The sequence below is a fragment of the Falco peregrinus genome, chromosome 3, assembly GCF_023634155.1.
Source record: "Falco peregrinus isolate bFalPer1 chromosome 3, bFalPer1.pri, whole genome shotgun sequence".
In the NCBI taxonomy this organism is placed as follows: Eukaryota; Metazoa; Chordata; class Aves; order Falconiformes; family Falconidae; genus Falco; species Falco peregrinus.
In genome coordinates, this window is record NC_073723.1 from 103583313 (window position 1) to 103610831 (window position 27519).

The 27519-nt window shown below is 46.2% G+C and overlaps 1 protein-coding gene across 2 annotated transcripts in view; it reads left to right on the plus strand.

Annotated features, from left to right (window-relative positions):
• Positions 1 to 27519, plus strand: part of KCNG2 (potassium voltage-gated channel modifier subfamily G member 2) — a 61680-nt gene that overhangs the window by 16244 nt on the left and 17917 nt on the right. Inside the window, exons 1-3 of one of the 2 annotated variants that reach the window (XM_055800639.1) lie at positions 812 to 5415; positions 6102 to 6254; positions 18324 to 19144. In XM_055800639.1, coding sequence (XP_055656614.1) covers positions 18392 to 19144 — 753 coding nt within the window. In that variant the 5' untranslated portion in view covers positions 812 to 5415; positions 6102 to 6254; positions 18324 to 18391. Of the gene's footprint in view, positions 1 to 811; positions 5416 to 6101; positions 6255 to 18323; positions 19145 to 27519 lie in introns of those variants that run through there. The other variant, XM_055800640.1, reaches the window with a different exon arrangement.

Genomic DNA, 27519 nt, shown 5'->3' on the forward strand with positions numbered 1-27519 from the left:
GCTGTCTGTCTGGGATGGCTTGGCTGGGGGTAGTGGGCTTTCACTGCCTCTATCTTTTCCTGGTGGAAGTAGAGGTATTTAGGAGTGTGAGATGGCAGGGAAATGAGGATACATATTGTCTCTTCTTGTCCCCGTCTTGTCCCTACAATTTTGGATGGGGTATTCAGGAAGGCTCCTTTGTAGTGGTTTCTAATTCTTTGCTTTCTCTTCTTCCTCTCATTCGGTGGCACCACATAGGATCCAGTGGGTCTGCTGGAGCTGGGGAAGCACAGGTCTCTGTGTGCAAAATCATCATCACTCTGAAAATCTTAACGGATTTACATGCAAAAAAAGCTAGGATGCTGTACGCCATTCTGTATCCAGAATTAGAACGAGCCTTCTTAATTTAGATGGAAGTAGCCTGTCCATGTTGCAAGACTGCATCTACAGTCTGGGCATCTTTATTAGCTGTGTATTTGTGGTGTTTTAGGACAGTGTGACAAACACACAATAGATACCCAGGCATTCTGAAATGGCTACTCATTAATGTGTGACACCTGTACGTACGTTACGGAAAGCAGCTTGCTCTACTGTCATGGGCTGGTGAGTTCAGGGATGCCAATTTTCCTTTCACTGTAACAAATCCCCAGTTGCCTTAGGTCAGCGAGAATGCAGAGTATACATGAAACAGAGGCAAGGGGCCAAAAGCCTGAGATCCTCACCTATGTATTACAGAAAGGGATCGGTGTAGCTTTACCTTTTTTCTTTTTTTTCTTTTTTTTTAATAGCTGGGCTTTGGTTTTGTATAAATATAATGAATAGTAGGTTTTCCAGGGTTTGGAGGAAACCAGCGTTGTTGTGTTGTGGGTCCTGGAGACTGCAGTTTTGTTTAAAATCCTTCTGCCTCACTGTACCTGCCCTGGATTGTGAAGGCTATTTCTGATTTTTAGACGACAAGGTTTATCCAGCCGCAGAAGCAGTAACACCGACTGGCAGGGTTTGACCCTGTCACTGGCTTCTCTTGGGCTGTCGGTCCCTGTGTGTGCCTTGGGAGGGCTGTGTGGTGCCCTGAAAGGAGAGCCACAGCCCTGCCATTGGCAAGGTTTGCCACAATGCCATGATGTGACCAAGGTATCTTCCCTCCAAAAATAAGGAATAATATGCTCTGTTCTTCAGCTTAGATACACATTCGTAGTTACAGATATGCACATAGGTATTTCCAGCTGGTTGTCATGACCCTTGTGTGAGCAGACCCCTGACCAGGCTATGGACATCAGAAATGTGCACACGCAGGCTGCAAAACCAGTATCTGCAGGCATCACATGTAGCCTGGGAGTTAAGGAGTTATGCTCCATAATACAAATGTGTTCAGCTGGGATAAAACAAGAAGCATTCAGTAATAAATATAGCTGCCTAATGTGGATCTTACGGAAAGCTTCTTCCAGAATAGCGCTTAACTTTAATTACTGAGCGTTTCAGGTTTACTTGCACCCCAGCACAGCAGAAATCCATTGATTTTTATTTTTTTTAAACGGCACTTCTGCTGTTTCAGTGAGTACCTTATCTCCATGGAGAAATCAGTCGATACGCAGTGCTGACTTCTGATGTGAGAGTGCCATACTTTAAAAAGTTATGAATATGGAGGATCTTTTGTTGCTTTGAAGAAATTAAAAATAAATCCCCACAGACTGCGTGTGCAGAGATTTTCAAAACACCCAAAGTTTTTGTTGCTCAAAGATGAGCATCCCATGCTCTTTTAGATGTACTGGCACATCTTGTTTGGCATCCAGCTGTTGTTCCACATCTGCCATCCTTGACTACCCCAGGGTGTCTCAGATTGCACGGGGTGCCCCTGTGCAGGCACCAGCTTCCAGCTCCTCGCTGCTGGTGGCTGCCAGTGGGAGCTGGTGGCTGCCCTGGGGGGTTCCCTGGCCCTCACGCCACAGAGGGCTCTGGCTGGAGACCCACAAGCGTCTCACGTCTCACATCTTATGTCTGTCGTTTCTCTGCCTGTTCGGGGGAATATATATATATGTATGTGTATACATAGGTATATACTTATATATGTGTAGCATATTTGGGGGGGGAGGAACTGAAAATTTTGTAGCGGATTATTTACATATATTTATGTATATTTAGGCATGAGCTTAGTACCAGTTATGCATTTACTTGGCAATGGTTTTCTTGGGTGATATAGCAGACTAGGGTCCTGATTCTGAGAGGCAGAGGGCTTCTTACAAGCTGCTTGGCACTTGCTGACTTACATGAAAAGCACAGGGATTCAGCATATGCTTGGATTAGGCTCTAAAATAATGAAGTGTCTGCTTCGTACTATATTCGTCTCTATTCAAAGCCTTTCATCCTTCACTTCTCCTCTTCCTTCACAGGGTTTCAGGAAATTACATGTTTCTTTTTGGTTCATTAGTTGTTATAAGCATAAATCCACCATGTGATCTTAGTTCACTGTCATATTTTATCAGAAAACGGTGCAGTTTACATTTCTTAGTTGACCGCAAGAGGTTTACCTAAGTGCTCTCTTTCTGTAAACCCATCTGTGTTTGCTCTGGCCTCATAATTATTTCTAGGTCATTCTAGATCATGAAGCTATCCTTTACAGCCACAAAAACGTCCCTGTAATGACTACAGAGACAGAAATTCATATTATGAACTGGACTGACTGTATAGCACCAGTAGGATCTTCCCAGTTCTGTCTGGCCAGCCTTCCCGGGGTGCCCTCTGCTCCAGCCCCTCCGAAGCCAGAGGACCGACCTCCCTAGGAGCCAGCTTCCCAAGCCCCTTCAGCTCCTGCTGACTCAGCTGAAGCTGGGACTTGTGCAGTGCGGTGGTACACAGCTGCATGGGGCTTCTGACGTGGAGGGGGGCCTCAGGTTCCTGGCAGGGTGCAGAAGTATTCAGCAGCCAAATGGTTATTGCGTGTAATTGCATGGGACTGAGTTTGGAGAGCAAATGTCCTTGTTGGGAAGGGGACTGAATGAACTGGAGAGCAGCTGCTTGATCAGAGCTGGAGCTAAATGGTTCTGTGTCAGAGTGAGCTACTGAGACTGAATGCATTAAATAAAATGAGGTCATTTAAAGTGTAAAATAAATAATACAAAAAGAATTATGCAGTACAAATCAGATTACATGCTTTCCTTTCAAGCATCCCCATTAAGTATCTGTTATCTACTTATTTACTGATCTTTATTCAGATTTTTAGATGCTGATATCCATGTTTACTTTTTACTTGATGAGCAAGCAAACAGGATATGAATTCATATTTTATGAGATGTTATTTATTGAAAACTTTCAGGAGGAGAGAGAATGAAAGTTATTTTTGTGCATGTTTCTTCTAATGGCTCTTGTGTGTTAACAGTAGAGGCTGATTGTTAGCAAGACTACAATAATAAAATAATGAAGTTTTGTTTGGAAGTAATGCTCCTAGGTTAAGTAAAATGGAGGTGGCTAAATCTCAGCTGTTCTGTTGTATCACAAACATCGCAGAGCTGTGGAGCACATTAGAAGCGTTTCTAAGGCGCACTGCTTTTCAGTGCTGTCACTGTGGAGGGAGAGGAAAGGGTCTTGGTAGGGACCAGGCTCCAGACCCTTTGGTGGACAGGACATACCTACTTCCCAAAGTACAGGCTTGACACTGAGCTGGAGCCTAGCTTTTTATTAGTGCCTGTGACTCTCCATTCTCACGTAGCCAAACATGAAGCTTTTTTCCCCCCTGACCATGCTGGTAACTCAGTGCTCCAGCAGCCATGGCCCGATGTGTTAGACCAGCTTACTCCTCATCGGAGCACCTTCTAGGGAGCCTCCTTTGGCAGTCAGGCACTGTAGTCTGAAAGAGAGGTGCAAAATCATTCCTGCACTTGGCAGTCTCCAGCTTCTTTGAGAGCCTGTCGGAGCTTCTGGCAGCAGGAGAAAATCAGAGCAGCTTTCCGTTGCTGGAAGTGAGAGAGCACACGTGGCCCCGTAGCTGTGCGATGTGCGGGCTGGCTGCTGTGCTGGCCTCTTGGGTAAGGGTGTAACGGAGAAGCAGCAGGCATCGTGGAGCGGTGGAGCGGGAAGGGGGAACTTACAGAAGCAACTTCTTCAGCCCTGCTGTCCCAGAGCACCATGTTGGTCACCCTCTTTTTTTCCCTTGTTGCCCTTTGTAGATCTGGTTGTGAGCAGAGTTGTCAGGGCAGGCACTTGGAGCGACAGTCCTGCATGGGTATGCAGCATAATCCAGGTGCAGTGTAAACTGGTTTGTGTGGTTATACTGCTTTTGCTGATGTGAAAGCCTGTTCACATGTCTCCATAGTTCTGTAGAGACAAGCTAGTTATGTGGTGCTGTGCGGTACGGACAATGCAGTGGGAATTCAGAACCAAGTGAAAAAGCTGCTCCACTGGCAACCCTGAACGAGCCCTGCGTGCTGTAGCGAAGTCTAAACACCTCCTGAACAAAGCCCTTGGCTGGGGTAATTACCTCCTAATTTTCTGTCCTTAACTCATGAGTACTGCAGATGGTGCAGCCTGTGGACTCCTCATGGGAGGGGAAGGCTGGGTGGCAATGAACTGGAGTAGCTTGAAATTCCTGGTCGTCTTTCTGATGGTAATAAGATTTAAAGCATGACAATGTAGGGAAAGAAACCAGCAGCCTGGCGTGTGCCAGAGATACTGGGATCTGGCAGAATGATTTATTGTTTATAACACTTGCAGAATAATATGTGCTTTATGAGTAACAACATGTCCATTTGCAGCATGAAAATAACTGCTCAGAAACAAAACCCTGTCAGCAGTAGTGGCGCTGTAAAATGAGCTCCATAGCTGCATTTTATCCCGGTGTTTCTGTGTGTCTCCTGCTGTTGCAGGTAGGGCGGTGGTTCTGGCAGAAGCTGAAGGAGCTCTGAACAGAGAGATTTCTCGCGGAGAACAGGAGCTGTTCATTTGCTGGCCCCGTCACAAAAGCAAGTATTAAATAAATAACTGCCCTGAGCATCATGCAAAGGCCTGGATTGTTTTCTTGATGTTGTTTTCGTACCTGCCTTCGTTGACCCAAGAACTCACCTCGTTCAGTGGTTCATATAAACTTGTTAGGTCAAAAACCTCTGGGCAGGAGGGACTGTTGTTAGGACTGGGCTTCCTATGTTTCTGTCACTGAAGCAGTTTGCTGGAAGCGTTCTGTCAGCACGTGTGTTCGTGGCACCTGGTCTACCAATGTTCTCCAACAAGGTGTCAGCAACATGTTTTCATCTGTTGCACACATGATTCATTAGCCTGTCAGCCTACCTCTTGTTTCTGTTCCAGTGTTTTTGAAAGGGGAGGTGATTTTTGAATGAGTCAGCACGATTGTTGAAGCTATTAGACATAACTGGATCAGTCATATTTTACTTGATTTTTAAAGCCATCATCTTCACAGTGGAATCCATTCATTCCCACTGCATTGTGCAGGTAAGTCCACTGAAAGTACAAATTTATAGAGAACAAGGTCTTAGAAATGCTAACACCCTGGCTCTGTGAGCCTTGTGAGCCATCTGAAATAATTGCATTAGAGAAAATATAAAGTTTTCTAATCCTTTTGGTTTATTATTAAACATTAAAACTGAATTCTGATAACATTTATCAGATGATCCTTTAAGTGAGCAAGCGTGTTTAGTGAACACAGAAGTTTCTCTAGGGAACAGAGCAATGACAGTTCAGTGTAGGGGGAACTGGGTTGCTGGTGAGAGGAATTAACAGAGGTGCCTGAGACTATTATGGGTCGTTTTCATCCTTTTCTATAGCAAGGCAGGAATGGGGAAACATACCTGTAACCCTGAACTGCAAAAGGCCTCTGCTGTTGCCTGTCTGAGGGAAAAAATCAAACCATCTCCTGCCTTTGCAAGAGCCAAAAGCATCAATGTTCCCACCCAGAAGTTCTGGCTTTGTCCTGTCAGGCTTTGTTGGGAAGGCTGACGTTCCACCACAGGCATCCATCTAGGAGGAATTCAGACTAGAAAATGTCGTGAAATTGACATTTCAAAATGGAATTTTGTGTTAAAATTAATAAAAATACATGAGCGGTACTATCCTTGTTATAGTATTAATTTTCGTATTTAATTCAGAGAAAAAAATATTTTTTTTTAATTTACTTCAAGCTGCTGCAGTGTTTCCAGCTCGCCACACCTGAAAGCTGCAAAATGGGGATGTTCCCGGGTACAGACTGCACAGAACGGAGATGAAGGTCTCTGGGAGCTTCCTGCACCGGGCAGCCCTGCTGGTTCATTGTGGAAATGGAACTGGTGTACAGGGTGAGATCTGGAGCGCCTCCTCATTTAAAACCACGACGGGAGGACAGGGCTCTTGAAATATGCCCACAGCGGGAAGGAGGGGCAGTGCTCATTGCGGCAGCAGCGGTTATTTGTCGTTTGTCATTATCCCAGCGCTCCATGAGTGGCATCATCCTACAGAGTTAAAACTCCACTCTCATTGAAGGTCACTTCATCCAAGGGTTCTGGAACTGCAGCCTTATGTATGTCGTACTGAAATGTGCATGTGTCCCTATGGGCACAGGGGGGGTTACTGGGACAAACAAGGCAGAACCAGCAGTGAGCTCTGCAGGCGGGGGGGGGGGTCTCACCCAGGGGTTTTGACGTTGACAAGGTTCAGCTAGTGCACACGTGCAGCATATGAGCCTGCGGGTCTCAAGGTTGAAATAATGATTTACTAGTGTACCAGTGGTTTCAACTGCATGAAATTTTACTCGCCTAGTACATGGGGTCCATTTCCTCGAAGGGCAGTGCTGCTGTTAGGGGTATGTGCCTAGCACAGGTGGCTGGACTGGTGTAGGCACAACCTGCCAAGCTGCAGGGGCTTCTGCCTGGCTGCCCTGCTTCTCAGCTGGCTTCCTTAAACTGGTGTTTAGTAGAACTTGTACCTGCCGTGTGTTCCGTGGGTGTTGGCTTTGACTTCATCAGCTGCTGAGTGGTTGGACAGCATCTAACTCAAGTCTTCATTTGTTGCCGCTTTTTCTTGGAGCAGGAGGAGGTTTAATCTGTGCACAGCAGAAGATGTAGAAAATACTCGTGTTTTCACAAGTTGCTCGAGAATGATTGATGGGAAAGAAGTGTGAGAGGGAGGCAAAGGGGAGAGGGGTTGGTACAGTGTAGAGGATAAAAAGAGATGGTATGGAGGGGATAGGAAAACTAGGAAAGCTTCAGTCAAGTCAAGGACATAAGACAGGGTCAACATGTGGATGAGTTGGGGCAAGTGGCAGAGCTCCCTTGGCAGCTCCAGCTTCTTCTTTTCCTTGTGGACTGGGATCTGGCAGGCCTTGTCTGCCTGAAGCTGTTTGAATTCCCTTCCAGCTCCCCAAAGAGCACAGGATTTTCTTGAGAGTCTGCCTACTCCTTTCATCCTTCCTCCCTTTTTTAAAAGTGTGTTCAAAGGTTCCCTGCTCTTTCAGCCATGTTCTGGAGGAGGGAAGGGCTTACCGTTTGGTGGCATTTCATTGTTCTACTAAGCACATTTGCATCTGGGAACCTTCTTCCAGTCCTGACTTCTTCCCAGCTTTGACATGAGTCAGTGCAGACCTAGTGCTCCTGGATAGGGAGTCAAGACCCAGCGTTTTAGCAGCGTGCTTCCAAACACGCAATGCAGAGACGGGAGCAGGTGCTGAGAGTGAGCACACATGCTGCCTTACCAGCGCACCAGAGTGCTGGCACAGGAGAGCAGGTGGGAGGTCCCGGGGTCTGTGGCTGTCAGGCAGATGGGATCGTTTCCATAGCGAGTTGTCGTTCAGCAGAGCAGAGCACTGGGGTGAATGGGCTGCTTGAGTAGGACCCCAGTGGCAGATATGTCAAATGTCAAGTGTCTTCCCAAGGCTTCAAGTTATCTTCTTTTCTGCCGCGTTTCTGCTTTCTCTTCCCCTCTGACAATGCCTGCCTCTTCTTTTGATCCTACTGGCTACAGATGTAATGGGAACTGTTTCGGTGGTAGCTTTTGTGCCCCTGAAGCTGAATGATTCCTGCTGCAGAACTAGATCACTTGGTCTACTACAGTCCTTTTTGTAGTGTCCATAATAAAAGTTGCCTGCACCTGGGCTTGAATTAAAAGCTGAGGCTATTGGAACAAGTTCTCCATGGGATCTTTATGCTGTATATAGGAATGAGAATTAAGAAAGCAGACCAAGCCATAGAGGCGACAACTGGAAAATGACTTCCCCAAAATCAAGTTTCTGAACATGTAAGCTGAGAGTTTGCTTCTCACTGACTAAATACAAACTGATCATTCTAATCTTAGGCTGCTGAAATAATGTGTCTGAAATCAGAAAGTGTGTCTACCTCCACAGGACAGTAGAAACCATTTGTGTATTGTAATGTTTTGACATCAAAATGAAGACTTACCATAATCACCTTTTGGTTTTGTTTTACTTTCTCTGTTTCTTTTCCATCTGACCTATGCTTGAATCGTATGTGGTATTCCTCTTCCACTCTTCTCACTGTCTTTTCTCTAGCCTGTGTTCTGTTCTGCCTGTGCTCCTCTGCATTCATAGCGGTCAGAGAAATGCGAGCAGCAGGACTGCAGTCCCTTTGCCTCATCAATCCCCACTTCTCTTCCCTCTTCTCTGCGTTGCAGGGAGCTTGATGCAATAGCAAGAGCAAGCTGTGAGCCGTGTTACCGTGGGGTGGGGTTGGAACAGCTCTGTGCCATCCCTGTCTTGCCCATTTTGTTTCTGTGCTGATTAGACACCCTGCTGAAAGGGCTGAATTTGAAAAGTTCACAGTGTCTTAAAATTTGGAGTGCTTTGACAGTGTATTTCAGTGACAAGAAATGACTGTGTCCTAAGCAATAAAAAACTAGTAGAACCTGCAAAGATCAGGCAGAAAAGTTTTTCTCCACAGAATTATTATTACTTTCTGTAAAAAAACAGAGCACAGTGTTCAATCAGTGTTTTGTTTAGCTGTGTCAACCCTCATATATGTGTAAAATATGCTTGCATCGTCAGTTCATATTTCGTGAATATTTGGACAGAGACACCAGATACTCACCGAGTGGGGGGCTGAGACGACAGACTTCAGACGAGGAGCTGTGCTTTAACTGGAGCCTGAGGTGATGAGGTTGTACACGGAGCTTTGTTTGATCCAGCTCTGTTAACTGCAACCATGGATTAAGTAGACAGTCTTAAGAGTCTAAAATTAAAAGGTGTTCTATGCAATGATGTTAATAATTAACTAAAATTATGTTGAATTCAAAGGTAGACTTGTGTTTAAACAGAGATGGGAATATTTTTGAGGTCAATGCACAACTGACGTATGAAACACACAAAAGCAAGAACATCATCTGCAAGAAAGCAATGAAGATGCATAAACCCCAGTGTTAACTAATTAAAGCTAAAAAAAAGAGCAAGATGCATCTGTATACAATTTATCTTCTCTGCAAAGGATTTAATGCAGAAGTTAAAAAGCCTCGATCTGTTTCTAAAACCTGCGAGCACTTGAAAAGAAGCATTTATTCATAGAATCATTTAGATTGGAAAAGATCTTTAAGACCGTTGAGTCCAACCATAAACCTAGCACTGCCAAGTCCACCACTAAACCATTTCCCAAAGGGCTGTCTCCTAAATACCCCCAGGGATGGTGACTCCCCTCATCCCTGGGCAGCCTGTGCCAATGCTTGACAACCCTTGTGGTAAGGAAATTTTTTCCTAATACCCAACCTAAACTTCCCCTGGCACAACTTGAGGCCATTTCCTCTTGTTGTATTTGAACATGTATATTTAACAACCATTCATACCAACCTGTGAGTGGCCCTGAAAGAGACACAAGGCAGGTACACCCATCCATTTATTAAGAAAAGTGCCGCAGCAAATCATCATAAACATCTGAGTGTGAAACTGGGCCAAGAGTAGCATCACGCAGCCGAACCCTCTTATTTCCAGTCAAATCCAGTTGCTATGTTTTGTACTAAATGAAGCATGTTAATCATCTGGGTGGGAAGCTGCTAAGTATAGAATTGGAGAAATCAGTAGGATAGATCAGAAATAAAAGATACTGCTATCAGTGTCAGTGAGGGAGCAGAGCTCATGCTAAAAACTGCTTTTCCCCCTGCAGTGATCTGTAGATCCACCAGAACACCTGAATGTTAATTCTGGGATTTGAAAGACACCATAACTCATTTGGGTTTTCACTCTTCCAGAATTTTGGCAACAGACATGAGACAATCTGTTTAATTTCCTGGGTGAGAGGAGTAAATAATGCTGCTTTAACATACTACACAGTCTGTCACTTTTGCGTTTGGTGGTGCCGTTCACGTTGTACCTTGGGCCAGCTGTGGGCGCGCAATCTTGATTGGCGCAGGTATATAAAAAACTGGGGTTTGATGGTTGGTTATTCCAAAATACAGCAGTGTAAGGGCAGGGAAGGAAATGTGTCAGACTGGCAACTAATATCATAAAGTTTAGTACCTTATCTGAGCCTCTTAGACAGGATGCTAAAAGGATTAATCGTTACGGCTCCTAAAATTAAGCCTGTGTATGACCCAGGGAAGGATAAGAAACATCTCCATATTGTGGCTGCTGGTTGTGGCCAAAGTTACCTTGTTAGCAGGGTCCAGTCCCTGGCTAAGCGAGTGCAGACCAAACATGTTTTAATTTTAGGCTCTTGAGGCTGTGTACTTGTCCATGGTTGCAGTTAACGGGAACTGGATCAAACACATCTCCACACGCAAGCTCCTGACCTCGGGCCCTGGGAAGTGCTGCTCCTGAGCTGAGCCCATTCCCTGCAGCCCCTCGCCCACCCGGTGCCTCTCTGCGCCTCTGTGCCGGTGTTCGGCAAATAACTACAGGGGAGGAAAGCACAGCTGAGATAAACGTGTGGTTTTCTTGTAACCAGGTGAGGGTTAATACACCTAAATAAATAAAACGTGGCTTGAGCACAGTGCTCTGGTTCCTACCTTATGTAATAATAGTTCTGTGGAGAAAAACTTTTCTGCCTCATCCTTGTAGGATCTGCCTAAACCTGGCAGGCTCTGCTAGTTTTCTGTTGCTGGGAACAACAGACAGTTCTCTATAGTGAAATGCACTGTGAAAGCACACTATGTTTTAGGACATTTGTGACATCTTGAAGCTCGCCAGGTTGCTCGGAACGCGGGAATGCTGTGGGCATGCAGCAGCATGTGGTGCCACCCCTGCCTGCCCTGCGGCTGGCGTGGCCGCATCCATCCGCCGGGTGGCTGGGCGTGCAGGTAGCTTCGCAGAAACAGGGGCAGAGCACAAAGCTAAATGGGCGCTGAAAGCTTGTGGAAGTGCAGAAATAGGTTGGTTTGTGCTGTGGGGAGACAGGTAAAGATCCTGTGCCTTCAGGTGATTAGTTGGACCAAATCTCTGATTTCATAAAGATGTTGCAGTGTTAATACTTTCACTGTACTGCTCTGACAAGTGTGTAACGTCGGATAACTCTCAATCTGTCTAGTGGAGACAAACAGCGATGGATGCATGTCAGAATAATTAGCGTTGAGTCAAGTTAATTTGATTTGTTCATTTAACAAATTGAATTGTTTCAGCTAATTACATAGTGTGGCATAAATGCAATGAGGGATGTTCAGAGAAGAAAACCATCCCTTTTCCCCTCCACTAAATTAATGAAACTATTAAGGCAAACACGCAGTCAGAGTATGCAAACAGTGTCCAGTGTCACATGCCGAGTTGTGCGGCCTCCCTTACGCCAGGGCTCTTCCAGGGCTCCCTGCTGCACCAGCCAGCGCAGCGTCCTCCAGGCTCTCTGGAAATGCCTGTCCCAGCTGTCCTGCGCCCCGAGCAGCCTGCCTTTCCCTCCGAGGTGGCACATCCCGGCTAGGCAGGCAGGTGAGGTGCACCCCTGCCCCTGTAGCTGAGGAGGAAAAGCCCAGAAGGAAGGACTGTTGAAAATTCTAGCGTCTTTCCAACTTCTTGGACTATCGTCTTTTCTAAGCGGGAATGATGGTGGCTTAACACATTAGGGATATTAAAGTTTACTGATAATAAATACAGAAATATGTGAAATTCATCTTCTTGGGGTTACACAGAAAATACCCTGAGTGAAATCAACCTGGACTCTCTGTACTTTGCAGTGTGTCCTTTTGGAGATTATAGCAGTTCTACTCTGTTCTAATTGTCATTTGTTCATGGGTTTGGGTTTTTTCTTGAACATTTTGAGATTGAAGCTGGCAACATGTAGCAAACAAGATGTATTTACATATCTTCATGATTTTTAAAATCTAGACTCTTCAAAATTACTTTCAGCAGTGATTCCTTTACTTCAGAAAGCTTGCAGAAGAATGCTTTGATGCTTCTGGTTTAACCAGTTACTTCATCTCACTTTCATTCCTCATGAAACACTTTCACGACATAGAAGTACCAAAGCAACAGGGAGAGTTCAGCCCCCTGTTGTGCTTGGTGGGGCACTAATATGCTTAGAAAACTTGAAACAAAAATCTGAAGCAAAATGTGAGAGAAATACTGTCTGTATCTTCGTATAATGATTCTTTAGCAGAGATTGGCGCACTGAGTTAGAAAGTCTTGGATCTGTATAGCGTGGTTGACCTCTTCCTTATTTTGTGTCCAAGTTGTAGTCCCTGTCAGCCTCACTGCACATGCCTTGCTGTGTTCTTCGGTTCCGCTTGGGCACACGTTGAATGGTTCCCTTAGCAAGGGGATTTGACATAGACATGACATGGTTGCCAGAGGTAGCGTAATACAGCCTTTGCAGTTCTGAGTGCTCTGTCTGCATGGGGAAGCATCAGGCCGTGTAGCGGTGCCAGTGTCAGGTCTCAGTGTGTCAACCCGGGGGCGAGAGGCAGCAGCGCTGGGTGCGGCGGTGCCCGGTGGGCCCTGTCGGGGCCGCCCCTGGAGCCCTGGGCTCAGCTCTGGGCCCCTCGCTGCCAGAGGGACGCTGAGGGGCTGGAGCGTGTCCAGAGCCGGGCAGGGGCTGGGGAAGGGGCTGGGGCACAGGCTGAGGGGGGAGGCAGCCTGGAGAGGAGGGGGCTCGGGGGGGCCCTGATGGCTCCCTACAGCTGCCTGACAGGGGGCTGTGGGCAGGGGGTCGGTCTCTGCTCCCGGGGAAGGAGCGACAGGAGCAGAGGGAATGGCCTCGAGCTGCGCCAGGGCAGGGTTAGGGTGGGGGTGAGGGGACATTTCTTCCCTGGAAGGGTGGTCAGGCACCGGCACAGGCTGCCCGGGGAGGGGGCACCGGCACTGGGGGTGTTTCAGCGATGCGTAGATGTGGTGCTTGGGGACAGGGTTTGGTGGTGGCCTTGGCAGTGCTGGGTTAACTGTTGGGCTCGATGGTCTTAAAAGTCTTTTCCAATCTAGATGATTCCATTATAATGAGTATGTAGGGAGCCATATTAGTCTTCAGTGTGGACAAACTCAGAAGCCAATTCCCCCAAACTGGGCAAAGAGTCTGCTTTCTTGCTAAGCTGTGTCTGGTTTATTGTTTCCATATCCTCCTGGTCTCATTTTCCATTTTTAAATCCATATATTGGTTGCACCCCATCTTTTCTGCACTGTGTACGCCTCATGGGCTGGTGCTCTCCTCCCCTCTTCCTGTTTCCACAGTGCCTGTCAGGGACTAGTATCTGTGAGTCCAGGTTCTACTGGAATGTAGCAAGTACAAGAGTAACCTGGACCTCCTGAACCTTTCCGTCCAGAGCGTTAGCTGTAATGCTACCAAACGTATGGTCAATTGCATGTGTAAGCTTTACTACTAAAATAATTGCGTGCGTTGTAAAATACAGTGTCATGGTGAGAAGTGGGAATTGCTTTGGTCCTAGGCAGCAATGTCAGGTTCCAGCACGTCTCCAACTGGAAATGGCTGAGCGCTGTCGAGTGGATTCACTGACTCAACTCTAGCTGGACTTGACGGAAAACATCTTGTGGTTACCCTAATCTATCTTTTGTGTCTGTTGCTTGAAATTACTACACAATAACCAGTTCTCTGTCGAAGTGTTTCATTTCACAAAGAAAATCTTAAAACATTAATTACTAAAATGTCTCATGGCTTCCTCTTGCTACCATGGTACAAGCGTAAACCTTCGGTACTTTGTAACTTACAGCAGCAGTTAAAAAGAGGCTGTTCACAAAATCACAGGGCAGTTCAGGTAGGAAGGGACCTCCAAAGTTCATCTGCTTTAACCCCCACTGCTCAAAGCAGCATCAGCTAGAGCCAGTTATTCAGGACTGTGTTGGGTTTTGAATATCCCCAGGGATGGAAATGACCTCTGCTGGGATCCCGTTCCAGTGTTGGATTGCCCTCATAGCACCAGTTTCTTCTGTGCAACTGTGCGCAGACCTTCAAATTCTTCCCCTGTGCTCCCTGGCTGCCTGCATTAGTGTGCGGGTGCTTCAGAGGCACCTAGTCGTGATGCTTTCCCAGCAAAGGAATGAGCACCCTGCCCGTGACGCTTCCCTGTAGGCATACCCTCATTTATACACAGACATTAGATGCGGTCACTCTTCAGCCCTCTACTGCTCACGGGGTCTCTCCTGGCCATGTGACCCCCCACCAGCTCCACCGCTTCCGCCCCATCGTCACAATTTCCAAGCTCTCCTCACCAGGCTGGCCAGCCTGTTGGCAGGGGTGTTTTTGCCACATTTTTCATTCTTGCTCAAGGCAACTTGGGACCAGTGGAGCCACATGCAAAGCCATGTAGGACTTGGATGCATCCCTACTGATAAAACGGAGGGGTGAAGAATGTTTGGTGAAGAACAGTGATGGGAGCAGGCAAGGTGAAAAGACAGTAAGGAAAGAAATCGCCCTCTCTGCATTGAGAAAATAGTGCAACAAAAAGGACAATGTGAAGCAGCTGTATGCTTGTGACATTTATTCTTTAAAATCTTTGATGAGAAATACCTGCATTTTGAGGATCTCAACTGTCTGCTGTTGACAGAATTTGGCTGAACTTGTGTGTGTGTAGATGCACACATATGCATACATAGATAGCCAAAGAAAGTATTTCGTTGTGAATAAATTTGTGTGACTACTTAAAAAAAGAAAAGAATCCACAATATGTATGACCCACCCTGTGTATGATCATCAAACTGAAACATTTATGCAGCATTTCTCCCACAGTTTAAAATGATGAACAAAAATAGAGTCGAATTTTGTCCTGTGTCCCTGCAATGGGCAGCTTCTTGCAGACTGTGTTTTAATAGCCTTTCTTGCACGCATGTGTCAGATTAAATGATAGAAATGCCAACTGGATGATAATGTAGCATCATTTCTGGAAGTATTGGCTTTTAAAAGTAATCTTCAATGGGATGCTTTACATGTGCGTACATTAGATAACCTTGGCATGCAGAGAGTATTTTAAGACCCGCATAATTTTGAAACACCCTTTAATATTCAGTGGAGGTCATGATACATTCCATGCACATAAGATCAGAAACAGACCTTCCAGGCTTATTTTACTTCCCAGGATAGATGCCAAACTGGGAGCTCACAGTGATGTATTCTGGTTTTCTGTAGGACAGTTGAAGTGGCACAGCAGGCTTGGCCATGCTGTTCCACTGACACCTGCACCCTGGTCTGGGGCAACAACCTCACGGAGGTGCCAAGGAGAGTAATATGTATGGCTCTCTTCATGTGCTTCTTTCTTTTCTTTTTTTTCTTTCTTTTTTTAGCTGAGATTTCCAAAACAAATCCTGACAGCTGGTAATGTATACTATTATGGATTCTGGGATCTTGAAGCGTGAGGTCAGAAAATTCACCTTATTAACTAAACTCCAACATCTGATGCTACCAGCAGTGTCCAGAATCAAACTGTTGAACCACAGGCAATACCATCTGTAGCTACCTCTGTTATCACTTTCTATTTAACCACTGATGATACAAAAAGAAAAAAAAAAAAAAAAAGGGAAGAAAATTAATAGCTGCTTGCTGAAACTTTACATTTAGTCAACATCATTTTATATCCACAAAACAGAAGACTAACCCTCTGTAACTCAGAGATTTTGTAATGAACAACATGCTTACAGATTTTCACATTGAGTTGGCTGCTGCTTAGAAGAAGGAAGAAGCGCATGTAGGATTAGATTCAAAATAATTCTGTGAAATGTATCTGGCCCCTTTATGCAACAACCATGCACAAGGGAGAGAAGAAAAGCAAATCCTGGCCTTGATGTCAAAATAATATAAACTACTTCTTGTATGTTGACTTGTGTAACAAGCGAGGCATGAAAATAAAAGCACAGTGCCCTGAGTGGTGGCAGTCAATATTTTATCTTACCAACAAAAAGCAGCAAGAGACTAAATCCTTAAAGCGTCTGCCGTGCTGATGGTGTGCTCTCCTTGTGACAGTGATGGTATCTGCAGTCCCAGCACCACTCAGGCACCCATTTCTCAAGACACGTGGTGCAGCCTCTTGTCCTTTCCTGGCCCTTAGCCAGGTGAAGGAGCTTTTCTCTGTTGTTCATGTTGCCCCGTAGAAATGGATGTTTAAACAACTTTTTTGCCCAAGGTGAAATTGGAGAGATTTTGGCATCATTAGTTCTTTGGAAATTTTCACAGTGCTGAGAAGTATCTTTACGTGGCTTTAGGGTTTTTTGTATGTAAACCAGCCTTTCTCTGACTCTTATAAATACCCACCATAAATGCCCTTCTAAAATGCAGTGCCTGGATCCTCACAGAAGTGTTGAAGTAGGAGTGCTGCTGCTGTTGCTGTGATTTGGTTGTTCCAGTGTGGTTGGCAAGAATATTTAGAGGGTGATCAGGGCTGTGAGTAGCAAGCATTTGCTGCTTTCTTGACTGAGAGGAATGAGTTAAGAGTCAGTGAGTTGATTACGGATAAAGGAAGCTGCTGCTCTGAGATGGTGTTTGAATGCATGTGCTCTGCAGTTTTCCCTAGCACCCACTTGTTCTCTGTTCCCTCCGGGCTGAAAGCATGCGGTTCAAAGAAGACTGGAGAACATCGCTTATAAATTACAGAGTTACTCCCTCATGGTTACTGTCCTGCCATCATAGTGTCAGGCCATCTTTTGCAGCTCAGTTTTTTCTCTTGTCCTTTGTCAACTTGTAAGGTTTCTACATGCCCTGCTTCAGGTTGTTGCCCATCGCTGCACCCCTTCTCAGTCCAGGTCTTCTCTGTCCTGGTCCTACAGCAGTTTCTTTGTTCGTACTCCATATTTGAGCAGTTCAGGAAGTGCTGGGTGATTCACTGATGCGATTACATACTGAGCATTCCAAGACATCCATCCTAGTACTGCTTTGGAGAGACAGCTTTGGAGAACCTAGCGGCAAGCTCCAGAGAAAGTGAGGAAGCAATGTGGCAGGTGAAAAGATGTGTTCAGGAGGTCTGTGGATTGTGGTGTGGTAAAGGAGGGGTAAGCAGAAGGCACAAATGAAATCCTGGAATTAAACATAATGCACATAATTCCTGCTAAATGTGAGCAGTTGGGTTCTGCGTCATCCAGAAGTAAGAGCAGCCAGAAGGTTGCTTCCAGCTCTGCTTCGTTCTTGGGTTCAGTCTCCCATTGCAGAGCTGCTGCCAGGCCCCCTGCCCCCCTCCCCCAGCCAAACCCACTGCAGAGCCTCCAGCAGCCCCGATGAGCAGGGCAAGCTCTGGTCCCCACTGTGAGCTGGGCTGCTTACCACTCTGCGGGAGATGCCACCAGCCTGGGTGGCAGGCACCCCAGCACAAGAACAAAAGCTCTTCTACCTTCTGGAAGTGGGGTTGTCCAGGCTGATATGCCCAATACAGCTGTAATCCCGTTAGTCGGGGTACCAGTGGCAACTGGATCTGTAGCACACACTTTGTGCTCAGGCACCCAAACCGCTTGGCCGCAGGCTGGGTTCTCAGCTCCCACGTTGTCTTTGCTCTTGGTACCTGAGCTTGGTGGATTTAGATTGGGAATTGCCAACATTTCTGCAGTCATGTTTCTGACTGTACTGTAGGTAACCATTGCATCCTCACACTACAGGCATTTTGTAATAGAAACATTATGTAGACTCACTAAAATAAACAAAAACTCATTTGCAACTAAGTTTCTTTGTTAAGTTGCTAAAATATAAATCGTCATTATCCAAAAGACCCATTTTCCTTTCCTGTACCTACTGATGCCCAGGATATAGCTCAAACCTCTAGAAAGGAAATTTCTGAAAATGATAGTACACTGGTTTTGTTTCCATTCATTCACTGACTAAACCATCTAGAAGTATCAACATGGCTTCTGACCTTATCGCAGTTTTAAGTTCTTTCCCCAAGTGATGATCAAGCAAAGATAGGCCTAAAAGAATCGAGGAAGAAATAGTACCATGGAGAAAAGTTTCTTGGGATTGAGAGGATAGGATTGTTTTTCATCTAGCAATGCCCTGATTTTATTGTAATTTTAAAACTCTGTTTTGTAGGTTGACTCTCTGCTCGAGCTCCAGATGCATTTGTTTGAGTAGCCTTGACCTCCCTATGGTCTCAACAGATGTATCACAAAATGGCATTGCTCACTGGGAATGCAGATCCTGAGTTCAGCTACTCCTTCAATAACTTGGAAAACCTGTGTGAAGTGCAAACCAAGAAAGGATTCTTCTACAAAAAGGCCAAACTTCTGCACCCTGGGGAAGATTTGTGCTGCTTAGCCCACCTGGATGACCGGACCAGGTTTGTGATCATCAACGTAGGTGGTATTAAGTACAAAGTTCCATGGACCACCTTGGAGAACTGCCCCTTGACCAGGCTTGGGAAGCTGAAGTATTGCAACAATTATGATGAGATCATGAACATCTGCGATGACTATGATGTTAGCTGCAATGAATTTTTTTTTGACCGTAATCCTAGTGCCTTCAGGACAATCATGACTTTCCTGACAGCTGGGAAGCTGAGGCTTCTCAGGGAGATGTGCGCTCTTTCTTTTCAGGAGGAGCTTGTGTACTGGGGGATAGAAGAGGACCACCTGGAGTGGTGCTGTAAAAAGAGATTGCGACAGAAAGAGGAGGAGGCAGCTGAGGCCAGGCTGTACGAGGGGGAGATGGTATTTAGTGAAACCACGCAATGTGCCTTCCAGGACAGTAGCCGACTGAGTTTGTGCATGCGAAAGCTCAGGGACATGGTGGAGAACCCCCACTCGGGGATCCCAGGAAAGATCTTTGCTTGTATTTCCATCTCTTTTGTTGCCATCACTGCAGTCAGCCTCTGCATCAGCACCATGCCAGATGTCAGAGAAGAAGAAGATCGGGTGAGTGCAGCTTTTCTTGGAGTAAAGCCTGTTTGCGTTGTTGCCTCCTCCAGGGAGGTGATGGGCAAAGCCACTCCAGCAGGTATCGCGTTCGGTGCTGGTGGAGGGAGGGCTGGCGGGGAGAGCGCAGAAAGCGTTGTGTCACTGAATAGTGAGGAAAGATGGGGCCAAACTCTGCCTTGCCAGCGCAGCTTTGCAGGGTCATGCCAGCAGACAGCTTTGCCCAGCTGGTTTGCTTTCTGGCATCTCGGACCAGATGACAAACTAGCTGTTGTGTGTATAAAAGTCAGCCTTGCTTGAGGCTTAATGTTTTGAAGTTATGTCAAGAGCTAACGGATCAGTTTTCCTTAAAGGTCCTTTGACATACCACTTCCAATGGATTCTCAGTACCCCACTGTAAAAGCTACAGCTGAAATCTTTTGATGCTGTAGGTGAGGTAAAGGGCAAGGGCGCTGAGGCAGCAATTTAACAGTAGCAACAAAGCAAATGTCCCAATTTTCAGACGTGCTTAATATTCTCAAGTGTAAACTTTGGATGCTTCATGCCCTTGAAAATCAAGTACTATGGATATTTTGTTTATTCTTTAGTTCAACAAATTTCCTGAGGGTTTAGTCCCTTATTTCTGCAAGCAGTTCAGTTTTCTAACATTAGCTGTATGTAGGCCAGTGAGAGCTCCTCTGAAGATCAATATTCAGGAGAATATTCACATTTTCATTCAATACGTGCTGAAATGCAACCTACGGGGTTTGGGTGGCAGAGACTTTTCATGCTCTCCTTAGTTTTACTCAAGCCCAACATCAACAGTAAATGTTTCGGCTTATTTCATGGCCACGGGGGCTGGGAAATGTGATTGTGAAGTTCAGCTGCCCGGACAGTGCTTCAGCCTGCCAGGTCCTGCCCCGGGCAGGGGGCTGAGCCCCCGACCCCAGCACCCTCTTGCTGCGAGGCGCTGCCCTCCCTGCTGCCCGCAGAGGGGAGGAGGTTGTCACCTGGTGGGAGGCCCCCGCTGGTTTGTAGCACTGCGAGTAAGAAGCGTGCTGGTGGAAAATGGGTGCAGCAGCACCAGAGAGAGCCCTGCGTCTGCCCGAGCACCTGCCGATCGACAAGAGTTGTCCGGTTCGGAATCGGGCTGGTTCAGCAGCAGCCAGAAAGAAAAAGAGACATTTGGTGTGTTGTTTGATCTGTGATTTGTTATCTTTGTTTTAAAGGCTTTTTCTGGTCTAAAGTTTGAGGATGGTAGTACTGGGTACTAATTAAAACTATACTGTCGTAAGAATTTTGTAAAAATACTGTTTCCAAAACACATGCCTTTTACTGCAGTTAGCCAACAGTGCGCTAGTATGCTGGCATTTTAAGCATAAGGGATATCTTACAGCAGAAAACTGAGAGGTACTTAGTGCTCAGATGTTCCTGGGTTTAAGCGAGAGCTGAACAATCGCTTTCAGAATTACCAGAGCTCAGGCACTTTGTATTTTTCTAATGAACTGACCATAAATAGGGACTCATAATAACAGGCTAATAATATTTGTTGGGTGGAGCAGGGTAATAATGAGGATAGAGCAAGCCTATGAGGGAAGCTGGGATTTCTTGGTAAGCTGGGGTCGTTAAAAGGAGCACGTTTTCATAGTCAAATGCAAGTTTGTACAATAAAGATGAATGCAGACTTGCTTTGGCAAAAGCAGAGTCTCATTCCCAAATGGGACTCTAAATGGGATTTAGGGTACAAGCAATTGAATGCAAGTTCCAATTTGTAGCATAAAGTCAGAAGGGTTAATGTGCTCCTTGAATACCTAAGCTGGGGAGTAGTGATCAAAAGCTGGAAGATGATTTTGTGCCAGTACGCAGCATCGGTGAGACCGACACTAGAACATTGCATTCAGTTCTCATGTTCATATTTTTAAATGGTGCATTGAAAAATTGGAGAGGGTGCAAAACCCTATAAATATTAGACACCTGCAGAAAATGCCATACAATAAGAAACTTTAACATTTTGGTTTATTTAGATTATCAAAAGGAAGATGAGTAGATTAAGCACACATAAGTGGTTTTTATGGGGGGAGGAAAACTGTATCGTCTAAAGGACCTTTAAATTAAGCAGGGAGAGGATGCGTGGTTAAAAGCTGAATCCTGATAAATTTGTATGGGAAACTAGGTGCCAGTATTTAATACCATGGTGATTAATTACTGGGGCAGACTAGGAAGAGTGGATTTTGTATTTTTTAAGTTTTCAGTTCAAAGCTCACTGCCCTTCTGGAAGGTAGCTTTCAGCTAAACACACTCTGCTTCGATCAAAAGTAAATTACTGGTTTCAGTTCAAGTTACAAAGGTGAAATGCGTGCAATACAGAGGACCTCAGAAGAAATGATCTGCTGTTTTTCGGTGCCCTTAAATTCTAAAAGCCCAGAGCTCCTGCAAATAGGCTTTGTTCTGCCCTTTGCACAGGGAAGGTCTGTGGACAGAGCGGGAACTGTTTTCTGAGACAAAGACAGTTCTCCAGCGCAGGGGACAGGTGAAGCATCACTCCTTACATTGCTTAGTTCATCCCCAGCGTTCCTCGCCTGCTCCTGAATCAGTGAAGGTCAGCGCTCTACTGCAGCTGTAATTAGTCATGTAGGAGTCACACGGAGTGACTGGTTTTGGTCCTGCACAAATGGATGTCAATACCCATGTAGGTCTCTTCAGCCTCAGTAAGACTGGGCAAGGAGCCAGGCATCTGCCCACATGGAGCTGCTTGTAGGATCAGAGGCCTGGCTGCAAACTCCTTGCGTGTCATCTGCGCGTGGTTCAGCGAGCCCGTGCAGCTCATCACATAACGGGTGCGGAGAGAAGAGAGCTTGCATGGATTCAGAGTCGTGTTCATCACCCTGAGCTGCATTCCTGTACCTAGTTTAAAATTCGTGCCCAGGGATAGCTATTTGGTCTGGTTTTTCAGTCTCCTAACAAGCGCAAAATGCATGTACGTCCCTCCTGGCTATGGAACAAATAAACAGTCAATGTTATTTCAAGGACGCACCGTAGCCTGCGTGTACGTTTTCCAGGCTTGCGGGCTGGCATTGCTGTTGCTGGGTTCCATGTTGAGCTGTGGCGGATGCTCTGGCTAACAGGCAGTGGGCTTTTCCTGAAGCTGGTGTTTTCCAGAAAACAAAAGCTTTATGTGCCGCCTATCTGTCCTGTTGCTGCTTCAGGGAAAGGACGACGAACCAACCATGAAAAACCTGTGCTGGAGAGCAGGGTTCATACCAGCCCCAGTAACGCCCCAGGAGCGGGCCAGCTGTTACACCCAGTGATGTCCTACAGAGGTGTCAGTGACCTACACAGATGCAGGCGTGGGACCGCAGAAGTTAAAAGACGTTACCAAGTGGGTGAGGAGATTATTTGAGGTGCCTGCCTATCTCTTTTAAATACAGAAGACTCAGTCATATGTTTTGTCAACTTTATGAGCGGCTCCAGATGTTGTAGATGACAGTGGCAATCCCAGGTGCTTTAGCAGGAGCAGGAAAGATCACGTTCCTGTGTACCGTAGCCAGCTTACTAATGGTCACCCTGATTTACCTCAAGTGTTACTCCGTTTTGGAAGTAGTATCGTGTATTTCAGATGCTGTGCAATTATCAATAAAATTAACAGACCTAAACTACTTTTTACTTACCAAACTAGGACAAATATTTTGTCTTGTCAAATATTTTTCTTGTTTAGCTTTTATTTATTGATTAAATAAAAACCACCAATCCAGTAATGCACATAATAGCTGCTTCTGGAAATTTCAGAAAAGGGACACTTCAAATGTATAAAGAAAATGAGCCTGTGAAGAGAGTCACATTTTCCATGTAAAATAACAAAGCAATAATTGGTTTTTAATTTCAGAATTATTCAGAATGGGAGATTTCTATGCAAGATCTAGATTTAACGGTGAAAAGTCCCCTCTAAAGGCAGAATACTGCTGAGACAAAATCGTAGCAGGAGCCCTCAGGCACCGAATTCTTTCAAAACCACCACAAAAATGATCTCCAGGTCGTAAATAGAGCTAGAGGCATAGATTAAGGCATAATGCTTAAGGCATTTTAGGCATATGATCCCTTCAAGTGGGCTTCTCAGCTCTCTAAAATGGCAGGCAACGGGTGACTCAAGGAAGGCAGCTAATACATCACAGGAGCCTTAAACCAGTTGGGGACACATGACAGCAAATGCTTTAGCAAACTGAGAGCTGATCAATCAAAAGACATTGAGAGATTCAACTGAAAGCCAGGTGGTCGTCGTAGTAGACACCTCCTTTTTCCTTGGTGAAAAAAGAAATGTCGACCATTTCTATATGAAGAAGAATGCTTCTTTCTTTTCTTAGACTGTCTTCCCCATCACAGAAAAGAGGTGGTGGACTCAGAGATTAGCATCAAGCATTTTGTCCTGATTCACAAAAGCGTTTATAGGCCTGAGCCACGCTGAGCTCATGCATTTGTAGCACCGCAGTGTAAAACAGGAGAAGAGCAGAGAGTACCTCCTTCTGCACCACGCTTTCCAGCGCATGGGGAAAAGCTCGTCAAATTAAAGATGCTGGGATAGGAAGTTACAGTTCAATAACCTTCAGCTGAAGAACGTTACAACAAAGAGAGAGACTCATAAATAATGAAGTTAATAATAGCTCATAAAGAAGCCTGAAACTATTTAACCTCGAAACTTAATTTACACACTGTGCTTCAACTATCATGTTGGTGAGGATGGGGAATAGATAAATCGTGAATGTGCGTTTCAAACCGTCTTCTGGCTGAAGATTTCATTTCACAAAGGTACACAGAAAAGTAATTTCAGACAAGGTTAAGGGAGTGTCGTATAACGATTCTCAACAACTTTCCGTGACGAGCTGATGCAGTGACTGGACAAGCGGCGAGGTGGGTTGGACACGGGCTGGATGGCCAGGCCCTGGCAGTGCTTGCCAGTGGCACAGAGCCCAGCTGGAGGCCGGTGGCTAGTGCCGTACCCCAGGGCTCCGCGCTGGGTCCCCTCCTGTCCAACGGCCTCATCGGTGATCTGGAGGGTGGGCAGAGTGCACCCCCAGCGAGGCGGATGACGGCACAAGCTCTGGGCGGGTGGCCAACGGGCCAGAGCTGTGCTGCCATCCCGCAGGACCCGGGCAGGCTCGAGGGACGGGCTGCAGGAGCCTGGGGAGGCTCGGCAAGGAGCGGCACAAAGTCCCGCACCTGGTGAGGAGCGGCCGCAGGCACCAACTGGGATGTGCTGGGGGCCGCTGGCTGGAAGGCGGCTGGGCAGGGCAGGACCCGGGCATCCCAGTGGACACCAAGTTTTCCATGATCCAGTGCTGTGCCCTTGCAGCAGAGAAGCGGCCGGAGTTTTCCATGATCCAGTGCTGTGCCCTTGCAGCAGAGAAGCGGCTGGACCGGTATCCAGGGCTGTGTCAGGCAAGGAATTGCTCGTGGGCTGAGGGAGGGGATCCTTCCCCCCTGCCCGCACCGGTGAGGCCGTGCCTGGAGCCCTGCGTCCAGCTCTGGGCTCCCCAGCACGTGAGAGGTACGGGCATGCTGGAGAAGGTCCAATGGGGGGGCCAGCAAGATGACTAAGGGACTGGCGCCTCTCTCCATGAGGAGAGGCTGGGACTGTTCAGCCTGGAGAAGAGAAAGCTCAGGGGAATCTCATCCGTGTGGGAGGGTGCAAAGGGGACAGAGCCAGGCTCTTCTCAGGGGTGCCCGGTGACAGGACCAGCGGCAGTGGGCACAAACACGGGAGGGTCCCTCTGAGAGTCAGGAAACACTTTTTCATGGTGAGGGTGGCCGAGCACTGGCACAGGCTGCCCGGGGTGGGGGGGTGGGAGTGGGATCTCCATCCTTGGAGACACTGAAAAGCCTGGGCAGGGTGCCAGGCAGCGTGGGGGCCCTGTTTGGGCAGGGGTTGAGGGTCAGGGGGGCAGGACTAGGTGACCTCCAGAGGTCCCATCAGGCCTCAAGTCTTCTGTGATTCTGTGCTTATTACTATGGATTTGTTTAGGTTTGCAATCTAAATAGGTAGCTAAATAGGAAGAAATACAAGTATTCAGGGCCTTGGTGTGTCAGAAATGACAAATATTTTATTGAATGAATGGTGTCAGCTTGTCCCAAAACTCTTGCAGTTTGAGGTACTTCTGGGTGGGGAAAACTGTCATTTTTACCTTAAATCTTCCGTGTATTTCAGTGAGAAGTACTGTAAAGGAGTAAGACAGTTGTTATTGTTGGTGCTGCTTATCCTAAGATGGCACTCCGCTTGAGATTCTGGAACGAAGCTTTTCATTACTGGGGAGCTCGTTTTTAGCACTTTCTTTTGTGAGTGTTCAGCTGTTTTTCTGCATGTGGTGCTGAAACCTTCTTGATTTTAGCTCAGAGCCACATGTTTATGTGATGCATAGATGGTTTGTTTTCATGAATGAAAGTCAATAAAATTGCAGCTTGTGCTTTTCCTTTCTTTGTGGAATAAACTGTTCTAGAAATTACAGCACGGTCCACATGAAACACGTATTTTAAAAAATCTCCCCGCTGGTATTATGGATAACTATTTATAGTGTGTAGACACTGAGGTGACTTTTTATAAAAAGAATCTTGGGGAATTGAGCTAGCTAATTTCCCCGGGGAGCACCTGTGAATTTGTTACACTGTTCTCTCAGCTCTGCTGTTGAAAAGCAAAAGCCATGTAACAGTAGCACCAGTGGTGGCCTTGGAACTGATGTACTGACATACTGGTGCCCTGTGTGGCTGGTTTGCATCCCAGGTTGGCTCGGGACAGTTCAGGCCACAGCTGGCCAGAGGTCAGGGAAAGACCAAAGGACTCGGCAACAATTGTCACCTGCCTTTGCTATGACATCGAGCACAGGGAAGTTCCTGTAGACGAATGAGTTGTGTTCACTGTCACATTCGCCTCCCCTGGCTTGAGGGACGTGGGACTCGCAGCACTGCTGAGCTGTATTTTAACTAAAAGTAAGGTGATTCTTTTTTTTTTCTTTCATAAGCTTAAAGGAAGCTTTCTTTTCAGATGGTACAAAACTGAAAGTGGTAACACACAGTCCAGCTCACGAGGTTTGAGAGCATCCCTTACCCACAGCCTTAGTCATTGGCAATAAGAAAAGGTTTGCTTTCTTGTTGGTGTGCTCAGTCTGGCTCGTCTAGTTTCATCACCTGTCCAGCGTGGTCCTGCTCTTGGGTTGTGAATGCTTTGGGACACACTTAAACACTATAATGGCTATAACTATCACCATAACAGAAATAAAAGTTACATCTATGCTGTTCAAGTCCACGGGCACATTCCTTGAGCCTGGGGCTGCAGGCTGGGTTTCTAAGCAAGGAAGTTTTTTTCTTTTCCTGAGACCCACTTAGTTCATGCAAGATGCAGTTACTGTGCAATACCCTTAGAGTCCAAACCTGAGGAGTAACTGCAAAGTTCTGCAGTGCAAGTCTGAGTCATCATAGCGTGCTCTCCCAGCTCCTGTCTGATGGTCAGAGAAATTTGCTGTGCATGTTGCCTTTCAGACAGCTCGCGTTTGCCTGAAAGCAGTTGAAGTGATGAGGCTTGAAAGATAAAAATGGTGTTGCTTCTGTGGGACACACAGAGAGCTTTAAAATCAAGGAGTTGAGAACCTCTGCACTGCTCTGTCTAAACCTTAAATGTTGAGTTGTGTGGTTTTTTGAGTGGTGTGCATCGTTCATCTGACTCCCATGGAGTTTGCAAATATAAGACTAATAGCAAAATGTTCTTTGCAAATATCAAGAAGTGGTGATTATGTCCTTTGATCATTTTGCTGGGAACTGCACTTGTCTATGAATCATCTGAATGATACAGCCCTTAATGTAAAAGAAATACATGTATTAATCTTTCCTTTGTGGGTCTGAATCTAAACCTTTCCCAGCTGTTAGAGCCTATCTCTGTCTCAATTTATCTTACCGAGTTCAGGGTTGTTGTAATCTCACACCAGGGCAATACATTTGGTGCTGGGAGCCCTGATCAGCAACGCTGTGGCACAACATGCTGCCCGCTGACTGGCTCTGCTCGCCCCTGCCAGGGCTCCAGCTGCCTGGGACCCCCTGGTCAAACAGCACACCACCCACCAGGTTTGCCAGCTCTTTTCAGAGACAGTCTTTCCCCTTTGCAAGGCTGCCTCAAGCTGCTAATGAGTAGAGAATGTCTGAAGGAATGGTTGGTTATGCTTGGTATTGGTTGTGCGGACAGAGTGCTGGGTAACAACTGCGTTTGGAGAGCTCTCACCATTTCTTCTCAGCTTGCTTGCTTCTCTTGGGGAAAAAAAAAATAGATTTTACTTTGTGCAGTCCTTCCTCCCCTGGAGAAAAAAAAAATATCCAGCTTTCCTGCTTGACTGAAGCTATTTAAACTTTAGCAGACGTATCTA